Below are 21,487 nucleotides of genomic sequence, written 5' to 3'. Positions count from 1 at the left end.
AGATGGTGAGATAAGTCATCCCCAACTTCAGTCCCCCTCCTAAGAAGACGAACTAGCCACTGTCCATAGACAAGTCACCACTGTGGAAATCCCAGCACCCAGATGTGAAGCTGAAGCACCCCTCTGAACCACAGAGACTGAGAAGGACCATATTAGAATGGTAAGAGGAGCAGCTACGCTTGGACTGCATCACCCCTCCTCCAGGCTGACACAGCACTGCACGAAGAGTACCCTCTCAGGCTTACTATAATTTCTTCAGTGAGAAAAGAAAATCAGGATGGATATCCATCTCTCCCAGAGTCACAGGACACTTTCTGGAAGACCCATTCAGGTCTTGCCTCCTGGGGACAACTTAGGAATCAGATAGCGATGGAGAAGTGGGAGGCAAGGCTTACATTAACCAGCACTCAAACCTTGGCAGACCAAGTTCATGCCTATAGCAGTACCCAAGCAAAGACTCCAGCCAGCAGGAATGCCCATCTGCAAGGCAAGGCTGGTGGCCCCATCTAGCCAGAGAGCTTGGTTGACAGTTCTGCCCAATTTGGGTCCCTAGTCAGTGGACCATACTACCACTCTACATTTCAGGAAAGAAAATTCACAGCCTTACCCAACTGCTAGGCATAGTCTCAGGTCCCATCCATTGAGGAAGCCTGACAAGAGAACCCAGCTAGCTGAGAAGCCCATCCTACAGCTCTGCTTGGGCAGAGAGCCTGGTCAGCAGCCCTGCCCAACTGTTGAGCATATTCCTTTCCTCCACATAACCAGTGAGTCTGAAGAATGACCTTGGGCAGCCTTGTAGCCCAGCCCACAGTGCTACCGAGTCACACAGCCCAGCCTGTAGCCCCACCCAACTTCACAGCACAGCTGGCAGCCCCACCTGAACATGGAGCCCAGCCAGCAGCACCATCGAGTTGGGAAGCACAGCATAAGACTACCTGGCCAGGAGAGATTGTAGAATCCCTCTCATAGTTACCCAATCATGGTGTCCAACCAGTGGCACCACCCTGTCAGGGAACACAGCCTACAACCTCATCAACCAAGAGTTGATTGCAGACTTAGGGGCTCAACCTGACAGTGAAAAGGCTGAGCCACTAGCTCTGACATAGCCAGAAGCTCCACCTGAACAGCGAGCCCTCCCGAGCAGCCCTGCTTGAATACAGAACCCAACCAGCAGTCCCATCCAGCCATAGAACCCAGACAGCAGCACCCCACTGCAAACTCAGAGAAAATAGAGAGGCTGGCCCACACAGAGATGATGATAGTAAGCCCAACCTGCCCACAAATTCTACCAGCTGACTGGTAAAGATCTTTCCTTACCAAAGCAAACCTGTAAAGCCTGGAAAAGGAGACCGCTTACTGAAATGCACAGATACCAATACAAAGAAGCAAGGACCATGAAAAATTAGAAAAATATACCATCCAAAGAAATGAATAAAGCTCCAATAGCTACCCTAAAAATATGGAGATGTATGAACTGCCTGACAAAGAATTCAGAACAATCCTCTCAAAGAAGTTCAGCAGACTACAAGAGCACAGAGACAACTAAACAATATTATTAAAAAATGCATGAACAAAATAAAAAGTTCAAGAAAGAAATAGAAACTATCAAAACAAAACCAAGAAACCCAAACAGAGATCCTAAAGCTAAAGAATAAAATGACTGCATTGAAGAATTCAACAGAGAGCTTTAACAAGACTCAGGCAAACAGAGGAAACAATCAACTAGAAGATAAATCATTTCAAATTATCTAGTCAGAGGAACAAAAAGAAAAAAAGAGTGAAAGAGTGAAGAAAGCCTGTGGGAATTGGGGACTTCACAAAAGAAAAAATATACTCATTATGGGAATCCCAAAAGATTAAAGAAAAAAAAAAAGGAAAGTCTACTTAAAGTAATAATGGCCAAAAACATCCCAAAAATGGGGAGAGAAATGGGCTCCCAGATTCATGAGGCCCAAGGAATCCCAAAAGGTTGAACCCAAAAAGGGCTACACCAACACACATTATAATTAAATTGTCAAAAGTTAAAGACAAAGAAAGAATTTTAAAAGCAGCAAGAGAGAAGAAACAAGCTACCTACAAGGGAACCCACATAAGATGATCAATGGATTTCTCAACAGAAACTACAGGCCAGGACAGAGTGGAATGACATATACAAAATTTTGAAAGAAAAAACCTGCCAATCAAGAATACTATACCTGGCAAAGTTGTCCTTCATAAGTGAAGCAGAGATAAAATTTTCCAAACCAACAAAAGCTAAGGGAATTTATTACCACTAGACCTGCCTTACAAGATATGCTAAAGGACATTCTTCAAGCTGAAATAAGGATGCTAATTAACATTGAAAAAATGTATGAATATGTAAAAATCACTAGTAATGGTAAATACATAGTCAAAATCAGATTCCCTAATATTGTAATAGTGGTACATAATTACAACCAATCAATAAATTCAGTAAAGTTGTAGGATAAAAAAATGAACATACAAATATGAGTTGTGTTTCTTTACACTAACAACAAACTATCTGAAAAAGAAATAAAGAAAACAATCCACTTACAATTGCATCAGAAACAATAAAATACTTAGGAATAAATTTAACCAAGTGAAGTGAAATATCTCTACATTGAAAACAACAACACACTGATGAAAGAAATTGAAAAAGACACACATAAATGGGAAAACATCCTCTGTTTATGGATTGGAAGAATTAATATTGTTAAAGGGTCTATACTACTGAAATCAACCCCCAGATTCAATGCACTCCCTATCAAAATTCCAATGGCATTCTCCACAGAAATAGAAAAAAACAACTCTAAAATTTGTATGGAACCACAAAAGACCCCAGATAGCCAAAACAATCCTGAGAAAGAACAAAGCTGGAGGCATCACACTTCCTGAGTTCAAACTCTATTACAAAGCTATAGTAAGCAAAACAGTATGGTACAGGCATAAAAACAGACATGTAGGCAAATGGGATAGAATCAAGACCCCAGAACTAAATCCATGCATATACAGTCAACTAATATTTGACAAAGAAGCCAATAATACTCCATGGGGAAAAGATAGTCTTTTCAATGAATGGTGTTGGGGAAACTGGATAGTCACATGCAAAAGAATGAAACTGGACCCATATCTTACTCACAAAAATTAACTCAAAATGGATTAAAGTCTTAAAATGTCTGAAGCCATAAAACTCTTAGAAGAAACCTTGGAGAAAAGCTCCTTGAAATTGGTCTTGGCAATGATTTTTTGGATCTGACACCAAAAGTATTAGCAACAAAAGCAAAAATAAACAAGTGGGACTATATCAAACTAAAAGTGTCTTCATAGCAAAAGAAATAACAAAATGAAAAGGAAACCTACAGAATGGGAGAAAATATTTGTAAACCACATATCTAAGGGATGAATATCCAAAATGTATAAGGAACTCATACAACCTAATTGCAAATAATAACGATCTGATTTTTAAATGGACAGAGGATCTGAATAAACGTTTTTCCAAATATGATATTCAAATAACCAACAGGTACATGAAAAGGTGCTGATCATCACTAATCATCAGAGAAAAGCAAATCAAAAGCACAGCGAGATATCACATCATACCTGTTAGAATGGCTATTATCAAAAAGACAAGAGATAACAAACGTTGACAAGGATGTGGAGAAAAGGAACATTGTACTCTGTTCACGGGAATGTATATTGGTCCAACGATTATGGAAAGCCCTATGGAGGTTTCTTAAAAAATAAAAGTAGAACTACCACATTATCCAACAATTCTACTTTTGAGTATGTGCCCAAAGGAAATTAAATCACTATCAAAGAAATAACTGCACCCCATGTTGATGGTAGCATTATGTACAATAGCCTAAGATATGAAAAAAAACTAAGTGTCCGTCAGCGGTTGAATAGATAGAGAAGCTGTGGTATGTATATTTTGATAGAATATTATTTAGCTATAAAAAAGAAGGAAATCCTGCTATTTGCAACAACATAGAAAAACCTTGAGGGCATTATGCTAAGTGAAATAAACCAGAGAGAAAGACACTGTATGATCTCACTTCATGTGGAATCTAAAAAAATCAAACTCACAGAAACACAGAGTAGACTGATAGTTGCCAGGGGCAGGGAGGGGGCGGAGTTGGGGGGTTGGGTGAAGGTGGTCAAAGGGTACAAACTTCCAATTACAAGTCCTAGGGATGTAATGTACAGAATGGTGACTCTAGTTAACAATGCTGTATTATATATATGAAAGTTGCAAAGACAATAAATACAATACACACAAAAATTGTAACTATGTGAGGTGATGGACGTGTTAACTCATCTTACTGTGGTGATCATTTTGTAATATATACATATATCAAATCATCACATTATACACCTTAAACTTACACAGTGTTATATCAACTATATCTCAAAAAGCTGGGGTGGCAGGGAGAAGTGGGTTTGAGGAGAATAGAGAAAGCAACTGACCACAGCCTGGCTTCAGAGGCCATTTCAAATTCTTTTTAGCATTCTCTCTATATATCTGGGGCTGGGTGCTATGTGACACACTCCATCTGTTACAACTAAGTGATAAGAAGATAAGAAAGATAAACTAGAAGCAGATTCTGGCAATAAAGCCACTAAATTTGCCAATAGTAAGTAATAATAATTGGAAAGATAAATGACACAGCAAATAATGTTTATCCTGCATTTTGAGAAGCTGAGGATCAGATGTTGGGACATTGATCTATGTTTTGCAAATCTTGTGTTTACACACTGTCATTATGAAGACTCTTAAACCTTTTGAGAGTATAATCTACCACACACAAAAAATGACGGTCTCCACTAACAAAGGGGAAAGAGGCAGTGAAACAATCATTTGGATAAAACTTGCCAAAGACCCATTCTGTGTTGTACCCCTATGATTCTATAGATACCAACCAACATTTCCTTACAAGTGAAATCAGATTAAAGAACATTAAGGCAGCTCTTTTTAAGGGGAAATGAAACAAATGTACAATGTGAGGAGTGTCTATTATTCATTCATCCAACATTTACGGAACACAATTATGTACCAAGCATTATTATGCTAGTTAGGCGAAGTAAAAAATATTTGAAATTAATAAAACAGCTTCTGCCTTCTAGGAGCTAACAATCCAGAAAGAAAGGTTGACATGAATACTTGTAGATATTATGGAAGAGTGGAGAGTATGCCAGGAAGGAGGGTAAGAAGAATCTTAACACTTTGCTTTGGATATTGAAATGTAAGATAGGAGCAAATGGGTTTATGATGGGCTACAGTTTTCCAGAATGCTAATCTGGTAAATCTAGAGACAGGAGATGTTGCAGGTCGTTCCATGGTTAAACATTACATATTATAGTCCTCCTGCAGAGATTCACTACAAACATTAGCATATAAGCAGCTCTAGAAGTCCACTACTAAAAACAAAAACACAAAACTATGCAACCTGCTTTTCCCGTTTTAATCATGGATCCCTTTTTATAGCATAGCACCTATAAACAATCTTGGGATTGTTGTTGTATGACCCTCAATGGCACTAAGTAGCTGCCAGCACAGCAGAAAATGAACCCAAAGCCGGAGAATCCCTTTATGCTTGGATTCTTCTACCTCGCTTTCATTAGTTGCATAACATTTCAATATCTACTTGACGAAAGTAAGCAAATAGATCTGTAATACAAGATCAAGCAAGAAGAGAAACACAAACCTACAATGACTCCCGAATTCTTATTTTGATCACAAATGTTGGTCTTCTGAAATGTTTAACTCTCCCCAGAGATAAAATTTAAGAGAGGTGTGGATGCTGCGGCAAGACAGGCCGTGGGTCTTGGCTCAATGGCCGTGCATCTAACTGTCAATTATTGGACCACTCCTGTAGTGTGATGGAGAAAAGCTATTTAAATGAAACTCCTCAAGAAATTTTAATAGCCAAGCCTATCTAACTGAAGACTCATTCATACCATTTGGTCTTATTTTTCACATTGTGTCAAAGTGCCTGGACTCTAACACAACCACGTATACTGTATCTGGTAGAGAGTTTCATAGTGAACCTCTGCTGACTTCACTGACACATTTGAAATGTTCAGATACCACACCACAGTAATGAGGTCACAGATAAGTAAAACCTAATGACCATCAGAGAACCATTATTTATCCACAAATTCTAATTTGAGCACTGCATTTCTTTCAGTTTGCTCAATAAGCTAGTGAGAGAAACTATGAACTAGAGAGAAATTTCTTTTCTAAAAGATCCTACAGAAAAAGACCAACTGCTAAAACCAGATCCTTCAGTGGTTTTAGGACAAATGATACCAGATGAAATTTCCCATTGATTTTTCCCATCCTATGGCCCTTGTCTGGTCCCCTTCAATGATGCTGGAAAATAACTGTTTCTTACAACAAATATAGCCAACTCACAATTTCCTGTGTACCTTATTGCTGCATATCCTATACTTGGCTGGTTTTAAGTCTCTCACGACATTCATTTGCATCTCCTTGTATGTGCACGAAAAATGCAAAACAATTTAGTCTAAGATGAAACAAAAAAGCTCTCTCAAAATACATGTATACTGAAATAATTATTTTAAGACTTATGCCACAGATCCCTTTCCAATGGCATGCTAGAGTTGACTAGAGTTGACTAAAATACAAAGTGGTGTTTTTTTGTGGCGGGGTGGGGTGGAAATGGGTGCTGCACTGTCAGAAAACCTCCAAATGCCCAATCTACTTCTTATCAAGTGTGTGACCTCAGGTAACAGCTCATTCTCAAATGAAAGGGTAGCTATAACTAGCTAAGCTTTCTGCTAGTTCTAAAGATTATTTTCCTTCATTATTAGGTCACGTACCATGTCACTGTGGAGAGTAATTCAAAAATGATTAATGGTTAAATTACAAAAAGCTATCAATTCCTCTAACTTAATCATTCATATTCCCGTTTGCTAAGCTTCTTTGAAACTGTTAGCACACAACTATTATAGTTCTAACCTCTTATCATCTTTGCAGATTTGTCCCCATGGGGCAAATTAATTGCATGACTGAATGCAGTCATGCAGTATTGGACACATTTTTAGTACATTGAGTTATGCCTTTTAAGGTCCATAGTACAAACCTGTGACTGTCATTTAAAAGTGGCTCTCAAAATGCAGTCCAAGAAGGAATTCAAGGGACATCATCTCAGAAGCTGGCTGAAAAATGCATATTCTTGGACTCCAGAATCCACTTTGACATATACTCTGGCAATTCTTATACCACCAAAGTTTAAAAAATACTGGCTGAAGGAAAAATTTTGATATTAACTAGAAATTATTTTTGAAAACTACTGAAAAAACAGGGCACAGCTCTATTAATTTGGGAGGGATTATTTATTAAATTCACCAAATCTGAGGTTTTAAAAGTTACATAAAATATTGCAGCTTAAGAATTTTCCAGATATCTCCCTGGCTATAGTAAAGCAGCATGAGACTGTAATTAAGTGCATTCTTTAAAACTACACTCAAATCCTTAAGCTAAATGCATTAAAAATGGAAATAAGCAATTCACATTTTTATTTCCTGGGATTAGGCCAAGATGGCTTTTATGTTTCTGAAGCAATCCACAAAGCCAAGATTGAGGTTTCAGAGGAAGGCACCAAGGCATCTACAGCCACAGGTATGTTCACAAAGGGGTCAGCAGCACTCAGTCACGCTGCTTGCCCCTATCTGCCTTCGTCAGATTTATCCAGTTCAATCCTCACATTTCTAAACCTTCCCACTAAAAAATCCTAAGTCCAGATGTGGTATAGCATTTTTTTAAAAAGAAATGTTAACACAGAGCAAAGTTTGAAAACTGATGGGAGCAGAGAAATCCATTTTGAAAAGGATTTGTCCCACCATTCCCATAAACAAGGAATGGAGTCTTTCTGAAAATTACCTTTAGTAAGGAATTTATTCCATGGAGTATTTTGAAAATGGGACACAAGTTTGGCTAAATGACATCTTCTTAATTTTCCCATTTGTACCCCCATCATAACACTAAACAATGAAATATCATTAGGATGCTTTTATTTCTTCAAAAATCAAGGGATATAACTGACTTCATATCCAATTTTAATAGTGACTTTCCTCAAATGAATAGAAAATGCAATGGGATTCTTCTATTCTCTCTCCTGCAGCTCTGTTGTTACTGAAAAGGTCTCGGATTCCTTTTTTTAAAGCAGATCGGCCATTCTTCTTTTTCCTGAGAGAACCTGACACAGGTAGGACAGTATTTTTTTGATAGAATTCAGATAAATATGTATCAGCATCTCTCTAGCAACAAGCATCCACTGCGGCCTAGAACAAGCATTCCTTCTAGCCTAGTTTCTATGGCTTCAGAAGCTTCCCAGTTTCTTGTCGCGTATCCTGAGAAAGGGGAGTATTCCATAACTACAAAGGAAACTAATATCCTCCATGTTGTTTTTGACTTCTCCTTCAGCTCATTTTTAGTTGATGTGGATTTTTAAAAATTCAGGCTTCTACTTCTGGGGAGACTTAGAAAGATCATGAAAGTAAAATAAATGATACATCTTGATTTTCCCCCAGTTGTTGCCTTGCTTTCTCATCACTGTAGGACAAAATATAGTTCCCTCAGGGCGCTAGCATATCCAAGTAGTCTTCTGACTCAGCAAACCCCGTATTCTAGTGAACGCACCTGGATTTCTAGTTTTTCTCTTGATCTTTCTCACGCTTGCTGAAATGCCACAAAAATCAAGTGTTTGCCCTAGTACTTCTGAGACCCACTATACAATCTCATCAGAATCCAAAGATGGTATGGTACAGGCAAAGCCTGAGCACATCAGGACAAGCAGGGGTCCTTTCAGCTTCAACAATGAACAAAGTACTCAAATTATTCCTCTCAATGTTCCCCCTCCCCCCTGACAATTATTTATCAGCCTGGGAAGGAAAAGAGATTCTCAGTAAAGAGTTGTTGGCAAGTCGAAACAATGTGTTAAAAAGAAATAGGATGGAACAAGACTAACAAAATCAAGCAAAAGTGGATCTACTTTAACTAAACATCAGGCATTATTTTTATTTATGGAGAGAAAAAAAGTCAAAAGTTAGAATAATGAGAATTACGCATAGGTTTTACACAAATTGTTAAGGAAATACTGTCAACATCATTTTATCTGAGAATCATTTGCATACTGCTGTAACTTGTGCTAGAAATCAAAGGAACACTTTTGTGACAAAAAGAATGAAGATAATCATTCACTAGGAAATAATCTATTTTGGGATTATTTGGGGAGAAAAAGTCCATCAACAGAATATATCCTCCTAGGATTTCACCGTGATCATTCCAACCCCATGTTTATTAGATGAAATTGTCACTTATCACTCAGAACAGGCAACAGAGAGCCCTCTCTTGGAAAGGATACATTTAAAAAAAATGAAAGATGAAAAAACGACAGGTTCTACTTCCTCAAGAAACAGAGACAGGACTAAACGTGAACAGAAAGGTCATTGTCAAAAGCTGATAGCCAATAAAAGTTGATGACAGTTAAAAGAGAACAATTTCTCTTTTGGAATTCAACTGCATAAAAATGATGTAAAACCTTTGAACTAGTAAAGGACACACCACTATTTCAATGATCGGAGTTTTCACAACTGCCTCAATAAACAATGAAAATAAAAGGCTAATCCAAAACCAGTTCCATAATCCGCCAGCACATCTAAATACAGTCCTTGTGAGTTTACTCTTTCTGGGAGGTATTTGCCCACATGATTCAAGGCGGCTACTCTTCTGGTGAGAGTGGTATTAAAGAGATAGAAATCAGTCTCAGCCTTCATTACACCAAACTGACAAATCTTACTGTTTAGGGCAAATAATGAATTCATTGACAAATGGGGCACATATGGAAACATTAAGAAAAACGATCTTAATCTCAAGATTACACTGTTGGAGAATATCACTTGTCCAGCCTAAAGCCACCCAGTGATCTAAAGGGCCTAAGAGGCATGATATTCCCCTGAAATATACTCCCTCCCTCCCCTTTGCTTACAAGAATTCTATAGTATTTTACTAATTTAACTAATATGCCCAGTTTCTTAAAATGTAAAAAACCTGCAAGATGGGATATTAAGCTTGAGTTTCGACTGGTTTCAAACCTCGTGACTAGGTTTTGGATGAGGCAGGCCACAGAGTATGATGGCAGAGAGATTACGGCCAGAAAGAGGAGACTGAACAAACGGTTTCTCTTCCCAACTCCTTCTAGGGTTCATCCCAAAAAATGTAATAAAGGTAAAGGGTTTAAAGGATCATTACCTCATCAGCAATCTGTAAAGGGGAAATAAGAACTTCCTGATAAGGAAAGCTGCTAAACATTGGAAAAGACTGAATCCCTTTCTTAAATATTCTTGTTAAGTATGAACTTTTATCTGAATGACTTGTAATCCCTTCTATTAATCACAGAATCAAAATATACATAAAGACAATTTAAGACCAGACAGTATATTCTGGATTTTGTGTAGCTCTTGAATTTAGCAGTGACTGCAGGTAATTACTTAACAATTCCATCTATTAAATGATATCCTGCTTTAAAGGTATTTGTGGAGGTAAAAAAGGTTTAAAGAATTGCATATGAAAATACTATGTAACGTTACATTAAATGCCTCTTTTTCTCAACAGGATTTGTCTTCAGCATTGGGAGAGTTTCAAATCCCCTAGACTAAATTAAGAGATCTCAAGCATGTTCTCCACTTTCATCTATGCTTTTCTTCATAAAAAGTTACAATTGCATTCTGCTATACCCTTGAAATTTTAAAAAGGTTCTGCTAAAGTGTAAAAAGATAAGGGTATGTGATTTTCAAATATTACGAAACTAAAAGTTCATCAATTTTACTACAATTTTATAAATTTATTTTGCCCTCTTTTAATCTAAATGTATTTTAACCTTCCTTTCTACCCAAAAGCACTACAAGGCACAGCAGTGATCTATGAAAGGTGAGTGAGTGAGTCTGGTCATAGGGTCATGTCCTCAGTGAAGACACGTGAGGTCATGTTGGACTGAGAGTGGACAGTGAACAGTGTTGGTTTTTCCTTATCCTGGGTAACTCAGGGGTAATGCACAATGAGCAAAGTCATCTTAAATGTTTGCTTTCCATTTAGCCTCTAAACAAAATGGAGTTTATATGTATAAGGATAGCAGAGGAGAACAAAGAGATCCCCTTTGAACCCCCAATTTGTTGTGGGACTTTTGTAAGCATGGCATCAAGCTGCTAAAGACTAGACATTTCAGAGTATGTGATGCCCCCCAAACTTACAACTCCCTAACTAACAGCTTCAACTTAGTGCCATCCACAATCCTAGTGAGAAAGGAAAAAAGTGTTGGGAGTAAAGAAACCAGTATTAAAGATGGCTGCTTTTAAACAGCTTTTAAAGTGTCTGCCTATTTGCCCCAGATACTGTCATTTCTATTATCTAGGCAGAAATGGGAATATGTTGGTGTGGCCAACAAAATCTAAGAACATAGAGTAAAAAGACAATGCAGGTTATGTAACAGGTAATTACAGTTAGCTTTAACAAATATGAACTTCAAGTGGTGTATTTTTCCAATGCTTAAAAAGCAAGGCCTTTAAAATTCCATTACCTTAAGATGGTTTTAAATGATTACTTTAAATGTGATTATTTCCTAAACCACACAAGAGTAAAATAGAGCATTTATTGATGGAATAACAAAAGTGCTTTTCTTAAATATTCTTCAAAATACATTTGTACAACTTACAATAATATATCCAAAATAACTGTATATACAAAACATTACCTAGTTTTAATGTATGTGCTTTTTTTCCCCAAAAATTACAAAGTAACTTTTTTATTTTTTTTTTTTGGCAAAGTTCAACCTTAACAGAGGTGACAATTTTAAAGGTTGGTTTAAGAAAATAGAACCTGAGGGAAATTGACACGCAAGAGTCAATGACAAGCAAGAGATCTGGAGGAATATTTTTAGTTTGTTAAATAAAAATGTGTTTTAGAGTGATATTTTTCACATTACAAAAATAAACCAAAATGAAGAAAAGGTCACTGTAAAATGATGGAAAAAGGATCTGTAGACTTGCTCTTAGTATTTCAAATAGCCAACAATGCATGTCAAAAAATGAATGCAAGATCACAACAGTCTTGTATTTACTTTGTATTTGGAGAAGATAGTGAAATAAGTGGCCACATTCTGTTTTCTTTTAATTGCTATTAATATGGTTGATCTGATTGGCTCTTCGATGAATTTCATCCAAGAAGTTCTCCAGTTGTTCTATTAGCATTCGTTTTTTAAACCTGTATAAAAAAAATAAGTAATAGCACTCTCAATTTCTTTTAAATGGATATAGATCAGTATAATTTTGTTTTGTTTTGTTTTTCAAAGACAGAAACTGCCTTGGGAAGATTTTTCAAAGGAAAATGAAAATGAAAAAACAACTTTATGATATATAAAATTCACTGGAAAATAAGCAAATTATTTTATCAATGCAGAATTACAGTTTGTTCCTAAAACAAATAATCCAGGCCCGGTACAAAAGAAGCAAGTTATCTGTTCTACATCCAAAAAGAAAAACAAAAAACCCCTAACATTTACAATGGTTACAAATATTCCAACAAAATTTGGACTCCCAAAGCAATGACTCCAATAGCTTCTGATGCTTTTTAAAAGTTAAATGTTGAAAGGAATGTGAAAAAAGTATGAATATAATCCCCACAAAACAGAAGAAGAAATGAATAGTTGCATGGTAGCATTAAAAAACCCTTGGGTTCTACTATTATAATTTGAAAGCTAGCAAATCAAGGATAATTAGGTATCTGTGGTATAGGTTATACCAAACATTTAAAGTGGTGACTTGAAATTTTTTTCACTAATACAGTAGAATAAAATTGCATTCATCTACATAAGTACTCATACTGCTGATGCTTTTTAGAATATCCAAAAACGCTGTCCAATCTATACCCACTCCCTCTCTACTTGTAAATTCATATGAATAACCACCATAATATTACAGATCTCTCTAAAAGGTGGCAGAAGTAGAGGGCAGGCACCAGGAATATAGCTAAATCCATGATGAAGTTTGAGGTGACAGAATGTTACATAAAGAAAAGAATAGGTTAAATACTCAAAATAAATAACATGAAAAGTTATGGCCTTATCTTGAACCTTCAAAGTGGACTATGCTCTAGCCACTCCAAAAAAAAGGAAAAAAATTAACTGCTCTATCTAAAAATACCTTTATGCATAGCATGGAAGAAACTGGGGGACTATTAGAGGGTGGGTACATTTAGAAGGTCAGATAGCACTAAGTTTTCTTAGAATACTAAAGAAGTCTTAAAAGAAAAATAAATGTTTCTGTGCTCCCTAAACTCATACAAGTATGCTTTCCAGTTAATTGCACTTCATAGTTACCCTTCATAATCTTGATCCACATTCTTTGTATTAAAGTACATAATCCTGGGCTACTGAAGCAATCAGAATAAGGCCCATTTGTCCAACTCTGCTCCCCTTAATTACATGTTTTCCTACGTACAAATGAACTGCATCCAAATATTGTCTTTCAAGGTTATTTCTAATCACTGATTAATATTAACTACAGTCCAAATATACAAAGGAGAAAAATTAAAGGCTATAAAATATAAAGACCCCCAAAAAGCCATAGAGTAGGATAAATGAGAATTATGCAAGTATCTGTAATCTGTAGGGAGAAAAGGTCCATAATTGGTGAAGAATTTGTGTGGCTGTTTTTTAAGTGAATTCTTTCAAAAAACTAAAAAAAAAGAACTTATATACACATGGGTGTGTCATATATATGCATGATACCACAAGTACAAAATAGAGATTATTAAAATACTGTAATCTGGGGACTCATTTCATAATCATTTCAAAATGTGCAATAGATTATTTACCTTGATGCTTCTTTAATGACATTTTGTAAAAATATTAGTCTTGTTTGTAAACTGCCTTGCACATGCTTCAGTAATGTGAAGATTCTTTCATATTCTTAAAACAAGAGAAGCAAAAAGAAAAAATTAAGTGGCTTTTCTACACACTCTTATTCAATATTTTTCTACTGCAGTTTACTATATCAAGATATACTACAGAAACCAAGATATTCTATGTAAAATTTTCACCACTAAGAATTTTATAATACATACATTTCATCATATATCAGCAAAGATAAAATAACTTGTTAAACTGCATTCTTGGTAAAAGTTCCCATGAAGGTATCAAACATAAAGCTTAGAAAAATAAGAGCTCTCTGATAGTGCCACTGACAAAGAAGCAAGGCTCCTCCATTCTTATAATTCAAATTCTAAACTACAGTTCCCATGGTAGGGAGGGGCAGATGGGGGACGGGGGGAGATGGGTACGAGTGCTATTTCAGTTTTAAGTTTTCACCTAAAACCCTACCAAGGACTATAAGCTCCTAAATGGCAAGGGCTGTCTTACCCACTTCTGAACTGTATCATCACAGCAGGTGATTTGTCAACATCTTTTGAATGAATGCCAATAATATTGAAATTTTATCCCACAAAGTTCTTTAGTATTCATGAAATAGACAGCTTCTATAACTTCTGTTTTTTGGCCTAAACATATCCCTGGTCACTATCATAGTTTAAACCTTAAAGGCAGTGGTAGACACTATGCCAGGAACTTCACAGATATGAAGTCATCTAATATTCACTCCATCTTTTTGGGTTTGCTGCTACATTCAGTTGCAGTTGCTATGTAGAAAAATACTCAGGACTCCAGGTTCCTGTCATGGTAGGAACTATGTGCAATTTATCTGTGTGTTCTTTAAGCTCTGCTCTCAGCCCCCCCTGCTTACCATAACTACACTATAATACTTTGGATGTAGCAGATATTTAGTGTTTGTAGGCTGAATAAACAACCAAATCTTATATAGCTCATACGTTGTTCAGCACTGATCTAGAATCAGATCTATGTTTTTAGTTAATTTGACTCTTCTTTGAGCACACACAGAAGTCAAATATGAGGTGTGCCTCTAATTATACTTACTTCTTCCTGGCTTTCGGATTTCTTTCATTATTTGTGCTTTTAGTTCAGTGTTGACCTCTTCATGGCTTCTGCAATGCATCAATTTCTTTCCTTTGTTGAGTGAAGATGCTGGTATATTCTCTTCAGGACACTGTTCTTTATCTCTTGGTTCCTCATGATTTTCTAAAAATCCACCAACAGTGAGGTCATTAGTTCCTAAATGGTCATGACCAAGAGCCTCTGTATGATTGGTTGGTCGTTCCAGTAGATTGGCTGGGGAAGAAGGTGAAAATTCAGTATCCATAGCATTTGGTGTAATATCTGATGAAAGTTGGTCTGCAACGTGATTTTCAACCACATCATCTATTGTCGAGTCATTAGTGGCTTCTGAAACTAAAAACAAAGATAAGAAAAAAAATGATGTGAGCCAGTTTCAAAGAACACAGTAAAAAAAAAAAGCTACAAATAATATTACAGCAAATCACAACTAATCTTGACAGATGCAAATTAACAAATAATATGATATGATCTTAAGCTTTGCTAAAGAGATGGTGGATTTCAATGTGAAACATTTATAGTATTTACAAAATCTGTACAACTTTTGCCCTTAAGAAAAAAAATAAAATAATTTCAAGCAACTTTTAGTTCTCTGCTTTATTTTATGGTGATTTTACTGAACAAGTAGATTTCTAATACTTTAGGGAAATATAGAGAGAGCCTTAGCTCATTCCAACCAACCTCTGCCTTATACACGTACTATCATTTAGAGGCAAAAGTAAACACAGGAAGTCCAAACTGCTCAATACTTTTCAGGGAACACACCGTCAAACTGGTCACTTTATAGCACACTCTTTTCTTATAACCACCCAGCCAGTCTTTGTTACTTGAGCAACACAGAACAGCCTGGTGCCCACAGCAGCGCATCAGATTACTAGACTTAAAAAAAAAAAAAAAAAAAAGCTTGCAAACTCTGGCCCCCCACAGAAAGCAGCTAAATTAGAAGTTCCCAGACTGCTCACCAAACCTCCACGACACCAGCTAAAGTCACCTCTACTTCCCTCATTTACTGTCCAAAAGGTAAACTCATTCCCACAAAAATCCCTTAGACTTTTGACTCCCTCCCTAAATCCCCTTCCATGATTCGCAAATTTTCCTGAATATTCTCTACAACAACTCCTGCTTTAACTGAATCCCAGCTCTCTGGCCAAGAAACTGCTCCTCTTTTCAGACTTGAAGTAGAAATTACTTTCTCTCAAACACTCTCCATAGACTTAAAATAAGGATGTGGAGTCACTGACTCCTTCACCTTCTAGTGCCACTTTTAAGATCCTTTCTCCATGCACTCCTGTAACACTCTTGCTCTTCTGAGGCTCAACTATGCCACTCTGCTCATTCTCTCTCTCTTATCACTAGCTTTATTGATCTCCAAGGTACACCTCTATGGTCACACCTGGTTCACAGATTTCATTCTACCCCCATGTCCCTTGGGCATTGTCCTAGTCATTACTACTTAAATACAAGCAGTATTAGCACCATCAGAGAGTTTGCTAGAAATGATGATCTTGTGCCCTCCTCCAAAAATGAATTACAATCTGCAGTTTAACTAGATTCCCTGGTGATTCAATTACACACTAAAGTTTGAGAAGTACCGTAATATGTGACTTCAATGTCTATGCAGATCACCTGCCAAAAACATGGCCTCTCAATTCTTTAATTTCTCATCTCGTTTGTCTCGCAAACCAAGCACAAACCCATGGATAGAGGAGTATAAGCCTTATCTTTGCAGGACTCCCGCTGTTTTTTTGTAACTCAGCCAAACTCTTATTCCAGCAACTCCTCCATTTTCTCCCTCCTATTCATCAGATCCTACTACCTTCTAGATGCCTCTTTTTTATCTATCCAACTTACATCCCATAATGTATTACTTTTTACCAGTGTCCTAAATTCTCTTTATATTGTCCTCCCATGGGCAAAACTCCAAATGTGACGACTCTATCTGCTTGCTCTAGACCTGCATTTGGAATGATGAGCACTACTGGAGAAATATGATCCAGCTCTGCAGAGTTATCACCATCACCAGCCAAGTATTCCTGGATCTTAGCACTACCTAGCAATCTTATTACAACCTTCTCTCCCTCTGCCACAAAAGACCATTCTAACCTTCTCCACTCTCTTAACATCTCTGACTTTCCCAAATCTCTCCTTCCCTCTCGGTAGTGTATGTCGCCTCCTACTTCACAGTGGAAAGAAAAGCAGAGCCGTGAAACAGGAGCTTCTCTACTTCCCACTGTTAAACTTGTGCCCACATCCATTCTGCTTCAGTGGAAGCCGCATTCTTTCATCTGGGCTCTGGACCATTCCCTTCTGCCTTCCCAGTGATTTCGTGCTGATTATGCTTTCTCCCATCTTCATTTTCAACCTCTATCTATTGGTTCCATCACACCAGCATTTAAACATGCTCAACTCTGTCATCTTAAAGACAAAGCAAAGTCACTATTTTTAACCCCATGACTTCTTCCAGCTATCATTCTCTTTTCCCATCTCTCCAAGGCAGCTAAACTTCTTTGTTTTTTACAATTATATATACATACACAAAAATTTTATCTTATGTTGTTAGTCACCATACAGTACATCATTAGTTTTTGATGCAGTGTTTCACGATTCACTATTTGCGTGACACCCAGTGCTCATTACAACTCCTGCTCTCCTTAATATCCATCACCAGGCTAACCCATCCCCCCAACCCCTCCCCTCTGAAACGCTCAGATTGTTTCCCGGAATCCATAGTCTCTCATGGTTCGTCTCCCTCGCTGAATCCCCCCCTTCAGTTTTACCCTTCCTTCCCCTAATGTCCTCCATGCTATTCCTTATGTTTCATATGTAAGTGAAACCATATAACTGACTTTCTCTGCTTGACTTATTTCACTTAGCATAATCCCCTCTAGTTCCATCCATGTCAATGCAAATGATGGGTGAGTAATATTCCATTGTATATATGGACCACATCTTCTTGATCCATTCATCTGCTGAAGGGCATCTCGGCTCTTTCCACAGTCTGGCTATTGTGGACATTGCTGCTCTGAACATTGGGTGCATATGGCCCTTCTTTTCACTACATCTGTATCTTTGGGGTAAATATCTAGCAGTGCAATTGCTGGGTCATAGGGTAGCTCTATTTTTAACTTTTTGAGGAACCTCCACACTGTTTTACAAAGTGGCTGTACCAACTTGCATTCCCACCAACAGTGTAAGAGGGTTCCCCTTTCTCCACAACCTCTCCAACATTTGTTGTTTCCTGCCTTGTTAATTTTTGCCATTCTAACTGGTGTGAGGTGGTATCTCAATGTGGTTTTGATTTGAACTTCCCTAATAGTTAATGATGTTGAACATTTTTTAATGTGTCTGTTAGCCATTTGTATGTCTTTGGAGAAGTGCCTGTTCCCATCTTCTGCCCATTTTTTGACGGGTTATTTGTGTTCTGGGTGTTGAGTTTGAGAAGTTCTTTATAGATCTTAGATACCAACCCTTTATCTGTAGTGTCATTTGCAAATATCTTCTCTCATTCCATGGGCTGCTTCTTAGTTTTGCTGACTGTTTCCTTTGCAGTGCAGAAGATTTTTATCTTGATGAAGTCCCAATAGTTCATTTTCGCTTTTGTTTCCCTTGCCTTTGGAGACATGTCATGTCCTGTCTCACATTGAGGTCTTTCATCCATTTAGAGTTTATCTTTGTGTATGGTGTAAGAGAATGGTCGAGTTTCATTCTTCTGTATATAGCTGTCCAATTTTCCCCACAGCTGAACTTCTTAAACTGGTTATTTACATTCATTGTCTCCACGTTCTCATCTCTCACTCCTCAACCCACTTCTTGATAGTGTTCTCTCCCCTCTACTCCACCAGGACTGGCTCTTGCTAAGGTAGCCAGAGACCAAGAGAACTTTTCCAAGCCCCCTGACCGATCTAAGTATCTGAGACTGCCAACCACTCAATTCTCTTTCCTTTAGCTCTCATGATGCCAAATTTTTCTCATCTCTTATTTCTTGGATTCTTCTTTCTCAGTCTCCTTTTTTGAACCTTATTTCTCTCCTTAACTTTGCACTTTCAAAGTTCTGTTCTAGGCTGCTGCTTCTCATTGTTCCCCTTGGTGTGATTTAATTCACTCCAATGGAGGTTAAGACTGCCTCCTGCATCTCCCTCTTTTTCCCCCATCTCTTCTTCGGAGGTCTAAACTAAAATACCCATCTTCTACCCCAGGATCTCCCTGTGGCTATTTAATGGGCGCCTCTAAACTCACTCATCCTTTCTTCTTCCACTCCACGCTGTCACCCTTGTCTACCCAGCATCTCTCAGCTCCTCTCTTGCCCTGGCTCCAATATCCAGTCCGTCATCACCATGTCTTTGCTGGTATTTCCAAGTATTTCTCAAATACATGTCCTCGAAACTCCACTGCCAGGTGATTAGCTCTTCCCTGGGTTTCCTAACTAGTTTCTGTGCATCCATAATAATTATTTAACAACATCAAATATCCTATCAATGTCCACAATCTAATTAATCTTATGCATTTTCTATTTGTAGGGAAAGTTCGATTTTATTTGTTTCGGGGTCCAAATCAGGCCCCGTACATTGTAATTGGTTTATATGTCTTTTAACTTCCTTTTTAACCTATAAAATCCTTCTGTAACCTCTCTTTTTTTCTATGCATTTTTTTCTGGAAACATACAGACCCCATATTCTTTGTCCTACAGTCCCCCACAATCCAAGATTGTGCCAATTGTATCTCTGTTTTGTCATTTAATATGTTTCTCTATCCTTTGTATTTCCTATAAATTGGTAGTTAGATCTAGAGGCTTGATCAGATTAAGGTTCAATTTCTTTTTTTCTTTTTTTTTTTGGCAAGACACTATATAATTCTATCAGGAAGTATAGAATATTTGGTTTCTCTCCAGCTAAGATGTCATAAACTACAAATGATCACTGCCTATAATTAATGCAATCATTAATTCACTAAGGTTCCCCTAAATCCATTCTTGTTCTTCCCTAACAATATTCCACACAATAGAGTTGGCCTGGTCTTTATAAAATGCTAATCAGATCAGGTCACTCGCTCTTCAAAACCTTTCAAAGATTCTCATTGTCCTTAAGGCCTAGAATCTTTACAACGGCCTCCAGGGCCCTCCATTATCTGGCCTCAGCCTATCTTTCATTTCTTACCTTATCTCATTCCCAACACCTTTGCTATACTAGGCTTCTTTCAGTTCCCTTAATCCCTTCTCTTTAGCATGTATGTTTGCACATATTCTTCTTATACCACCACTGTAGCATACAGTAGCATGTAGCAAACCGCTTAGCACTACTACTAAATGCACAGCTTTAGTGAAACAACCCCCATTCACCCTTCAAATGTTGGTTTAAACATAACTTCCTCAGTAAAGGGTCTTGACCCCACAAACTAAGTTAAATCCTCTTACCACATGCTTCCAAAACATACTTGACTTCCCTTTTATAACATTCATCACACTTCTAATGAAACATTCAATGACTGTCTTTCCTTACTCATTATAAATGAAGGCAAAGATCACTATTGTCTCATTCACTGCTATACCTCAATGCCTAGCACTGTTTACAATAGCATATATATTTAACAATTAGTTGTTGAATTAACCTGAAATTGAAAACCATCTTTCTGGGCGCCTGGGTGGCTCAGTTGGTTAAGCGACTGCCTTCGGCTCAGGTCATGATCCTGGAGTCCCGGGATCGAGTCCCGCATCGGGCTCCCCGCTCGGCAGGGAGTCTGCTTCTCCCTCTGCCCCTCCCCCCTCTCATGTGCGCTCTCTCTCTCTCTCTCTCTCTCTCATTCTCGCTCTCTCAAAATAAATAATAAATAAATCTTTAAAAAAAAGAAAACCATCTTTCTGTGGGTACTGATAAAGCCCCTTTAATAACTGTTATTTTGAAATACTGAAGACTTGTAAATGATATTTAGATCATGCTAGTTCTAATAAAGCATAATAAATATATGAAATGTCCAACAAATGTTCATTAAAGACATATAAAATATCACATGCTAATTAGCAGAAACGAGTATCTTCTCTAGACACTCTTGGGCTTTATCAATCAGTATTTTCTATAATCTATTAAAAAATCTCTTCCCCATAAAGAAATGAAAAGCAGCAAATAATGTTTTTTTTTTTTTTTTAAAAACTCTTACTTTTATGAAGAGGAAGGGGTTTAATAAGATCTGGCTGTGCTTGAGTCATAGGTACAGGTGGTCCTTTTCCTCCAATATGATTGTTCACAACTGGATTCTGTTGTCTGCCTCTTAGTAGTGGAGACATACAGCGACGTCTTTTAGGGATCCCTTGCATATTTGGTTCTCCAGGTCGTTTATGTTTATTTTGAGGTCCAGCCACAAATTCATCTGCTTCATCTATCATCATACCCTATAACAAAAAAGAATATAATTTCCCTGGATTTACATACAGTCTTTAAATGGCACAACTA

The 21,487-nt window shown here is 37.4% G+C and overlaps 2 protein-coding genes across 3 annotated transcripts in view; one reads left to right on the top strand and one right to left on the bottom strand.

The window, feature by feature from the left end:
• SERPINE3 (serpin family E member 3) overlaps nt 1–10,683 on the top strand; it is a 30,035-nt gene extending 19,352 nt beyond the window's left edge. Inside the window, exons 6-8 of the mRNA XM_088021811.1 lie at nt 7,559–7,645; nt 8,148–8,231; nt 10,640–10,683. Coding sequence (XP_087877937.1) covers nt 7,559–7,645; nt 8,148–8,231; nt 10,640–10,683 — 215 coding nt within the window. The remainder of the gene's footprint in view (nt 1–7,558; nt 7,646–8,147; nt 8,232–10,639) is intronic.
• The window catches only part of INTS6 (integrator complex subunit 6), a 109,177-nt gene that overhangs the window by 9,567 nt on the left and 78,123 nt on the right, over nt 1–21,487 (bottom strand). Inside the window, exons 15-18 of one of the 2 annotated variants that reach the window (XR_003609460.1) lie at nt 21,195–21,426; nt 15,009–15,380; nt 13,895–13,988; nt 12,141–12,283 (exon numbers count right to left, since the gene is read on the bottom strand). Coding sequence is in view for 1 of the 2 variants with exons in the window: in XM_028104255.1 (XP_027960056.1) it covers nt 12,190–12,283; nt 13,895–13,988; nt 15,009–15,380; nt 21,195–21,426 (792 nt within the window). In the remaining variant the exon portion in view is untranslated. Of the gene's footprint in view, nt 1–9,017; nt 12,284–13,894; nt 13,989–15,008; nt 15,381–21,194; nt 21,427–21,487 lie in introns of those variants that run through there. The other variant, XM_028104255.1, reaches the window with a different exon arrangement.

Source organism: Eumetopias jubatus, unplaced genomic scaffold, assembly GCF_037043125.1.
Source record: "Eumetopias jubatus isolate StellerSeaLion01/CBP00866 unplaced genomic scaffold, mEumJub1_p1.0 scaffold_3, whole genome shotgun sequence".
NCBI lineage: Eukaryota > Metazoa > Chordata > Mammalia > Carnivora > Otariidae > Eumetopias > Eumetopias jubatus.
Note: the sequence above shows the minus strand (reverse complement) of the source record. Positions and strands in the feature narration are given on the sequence as shown.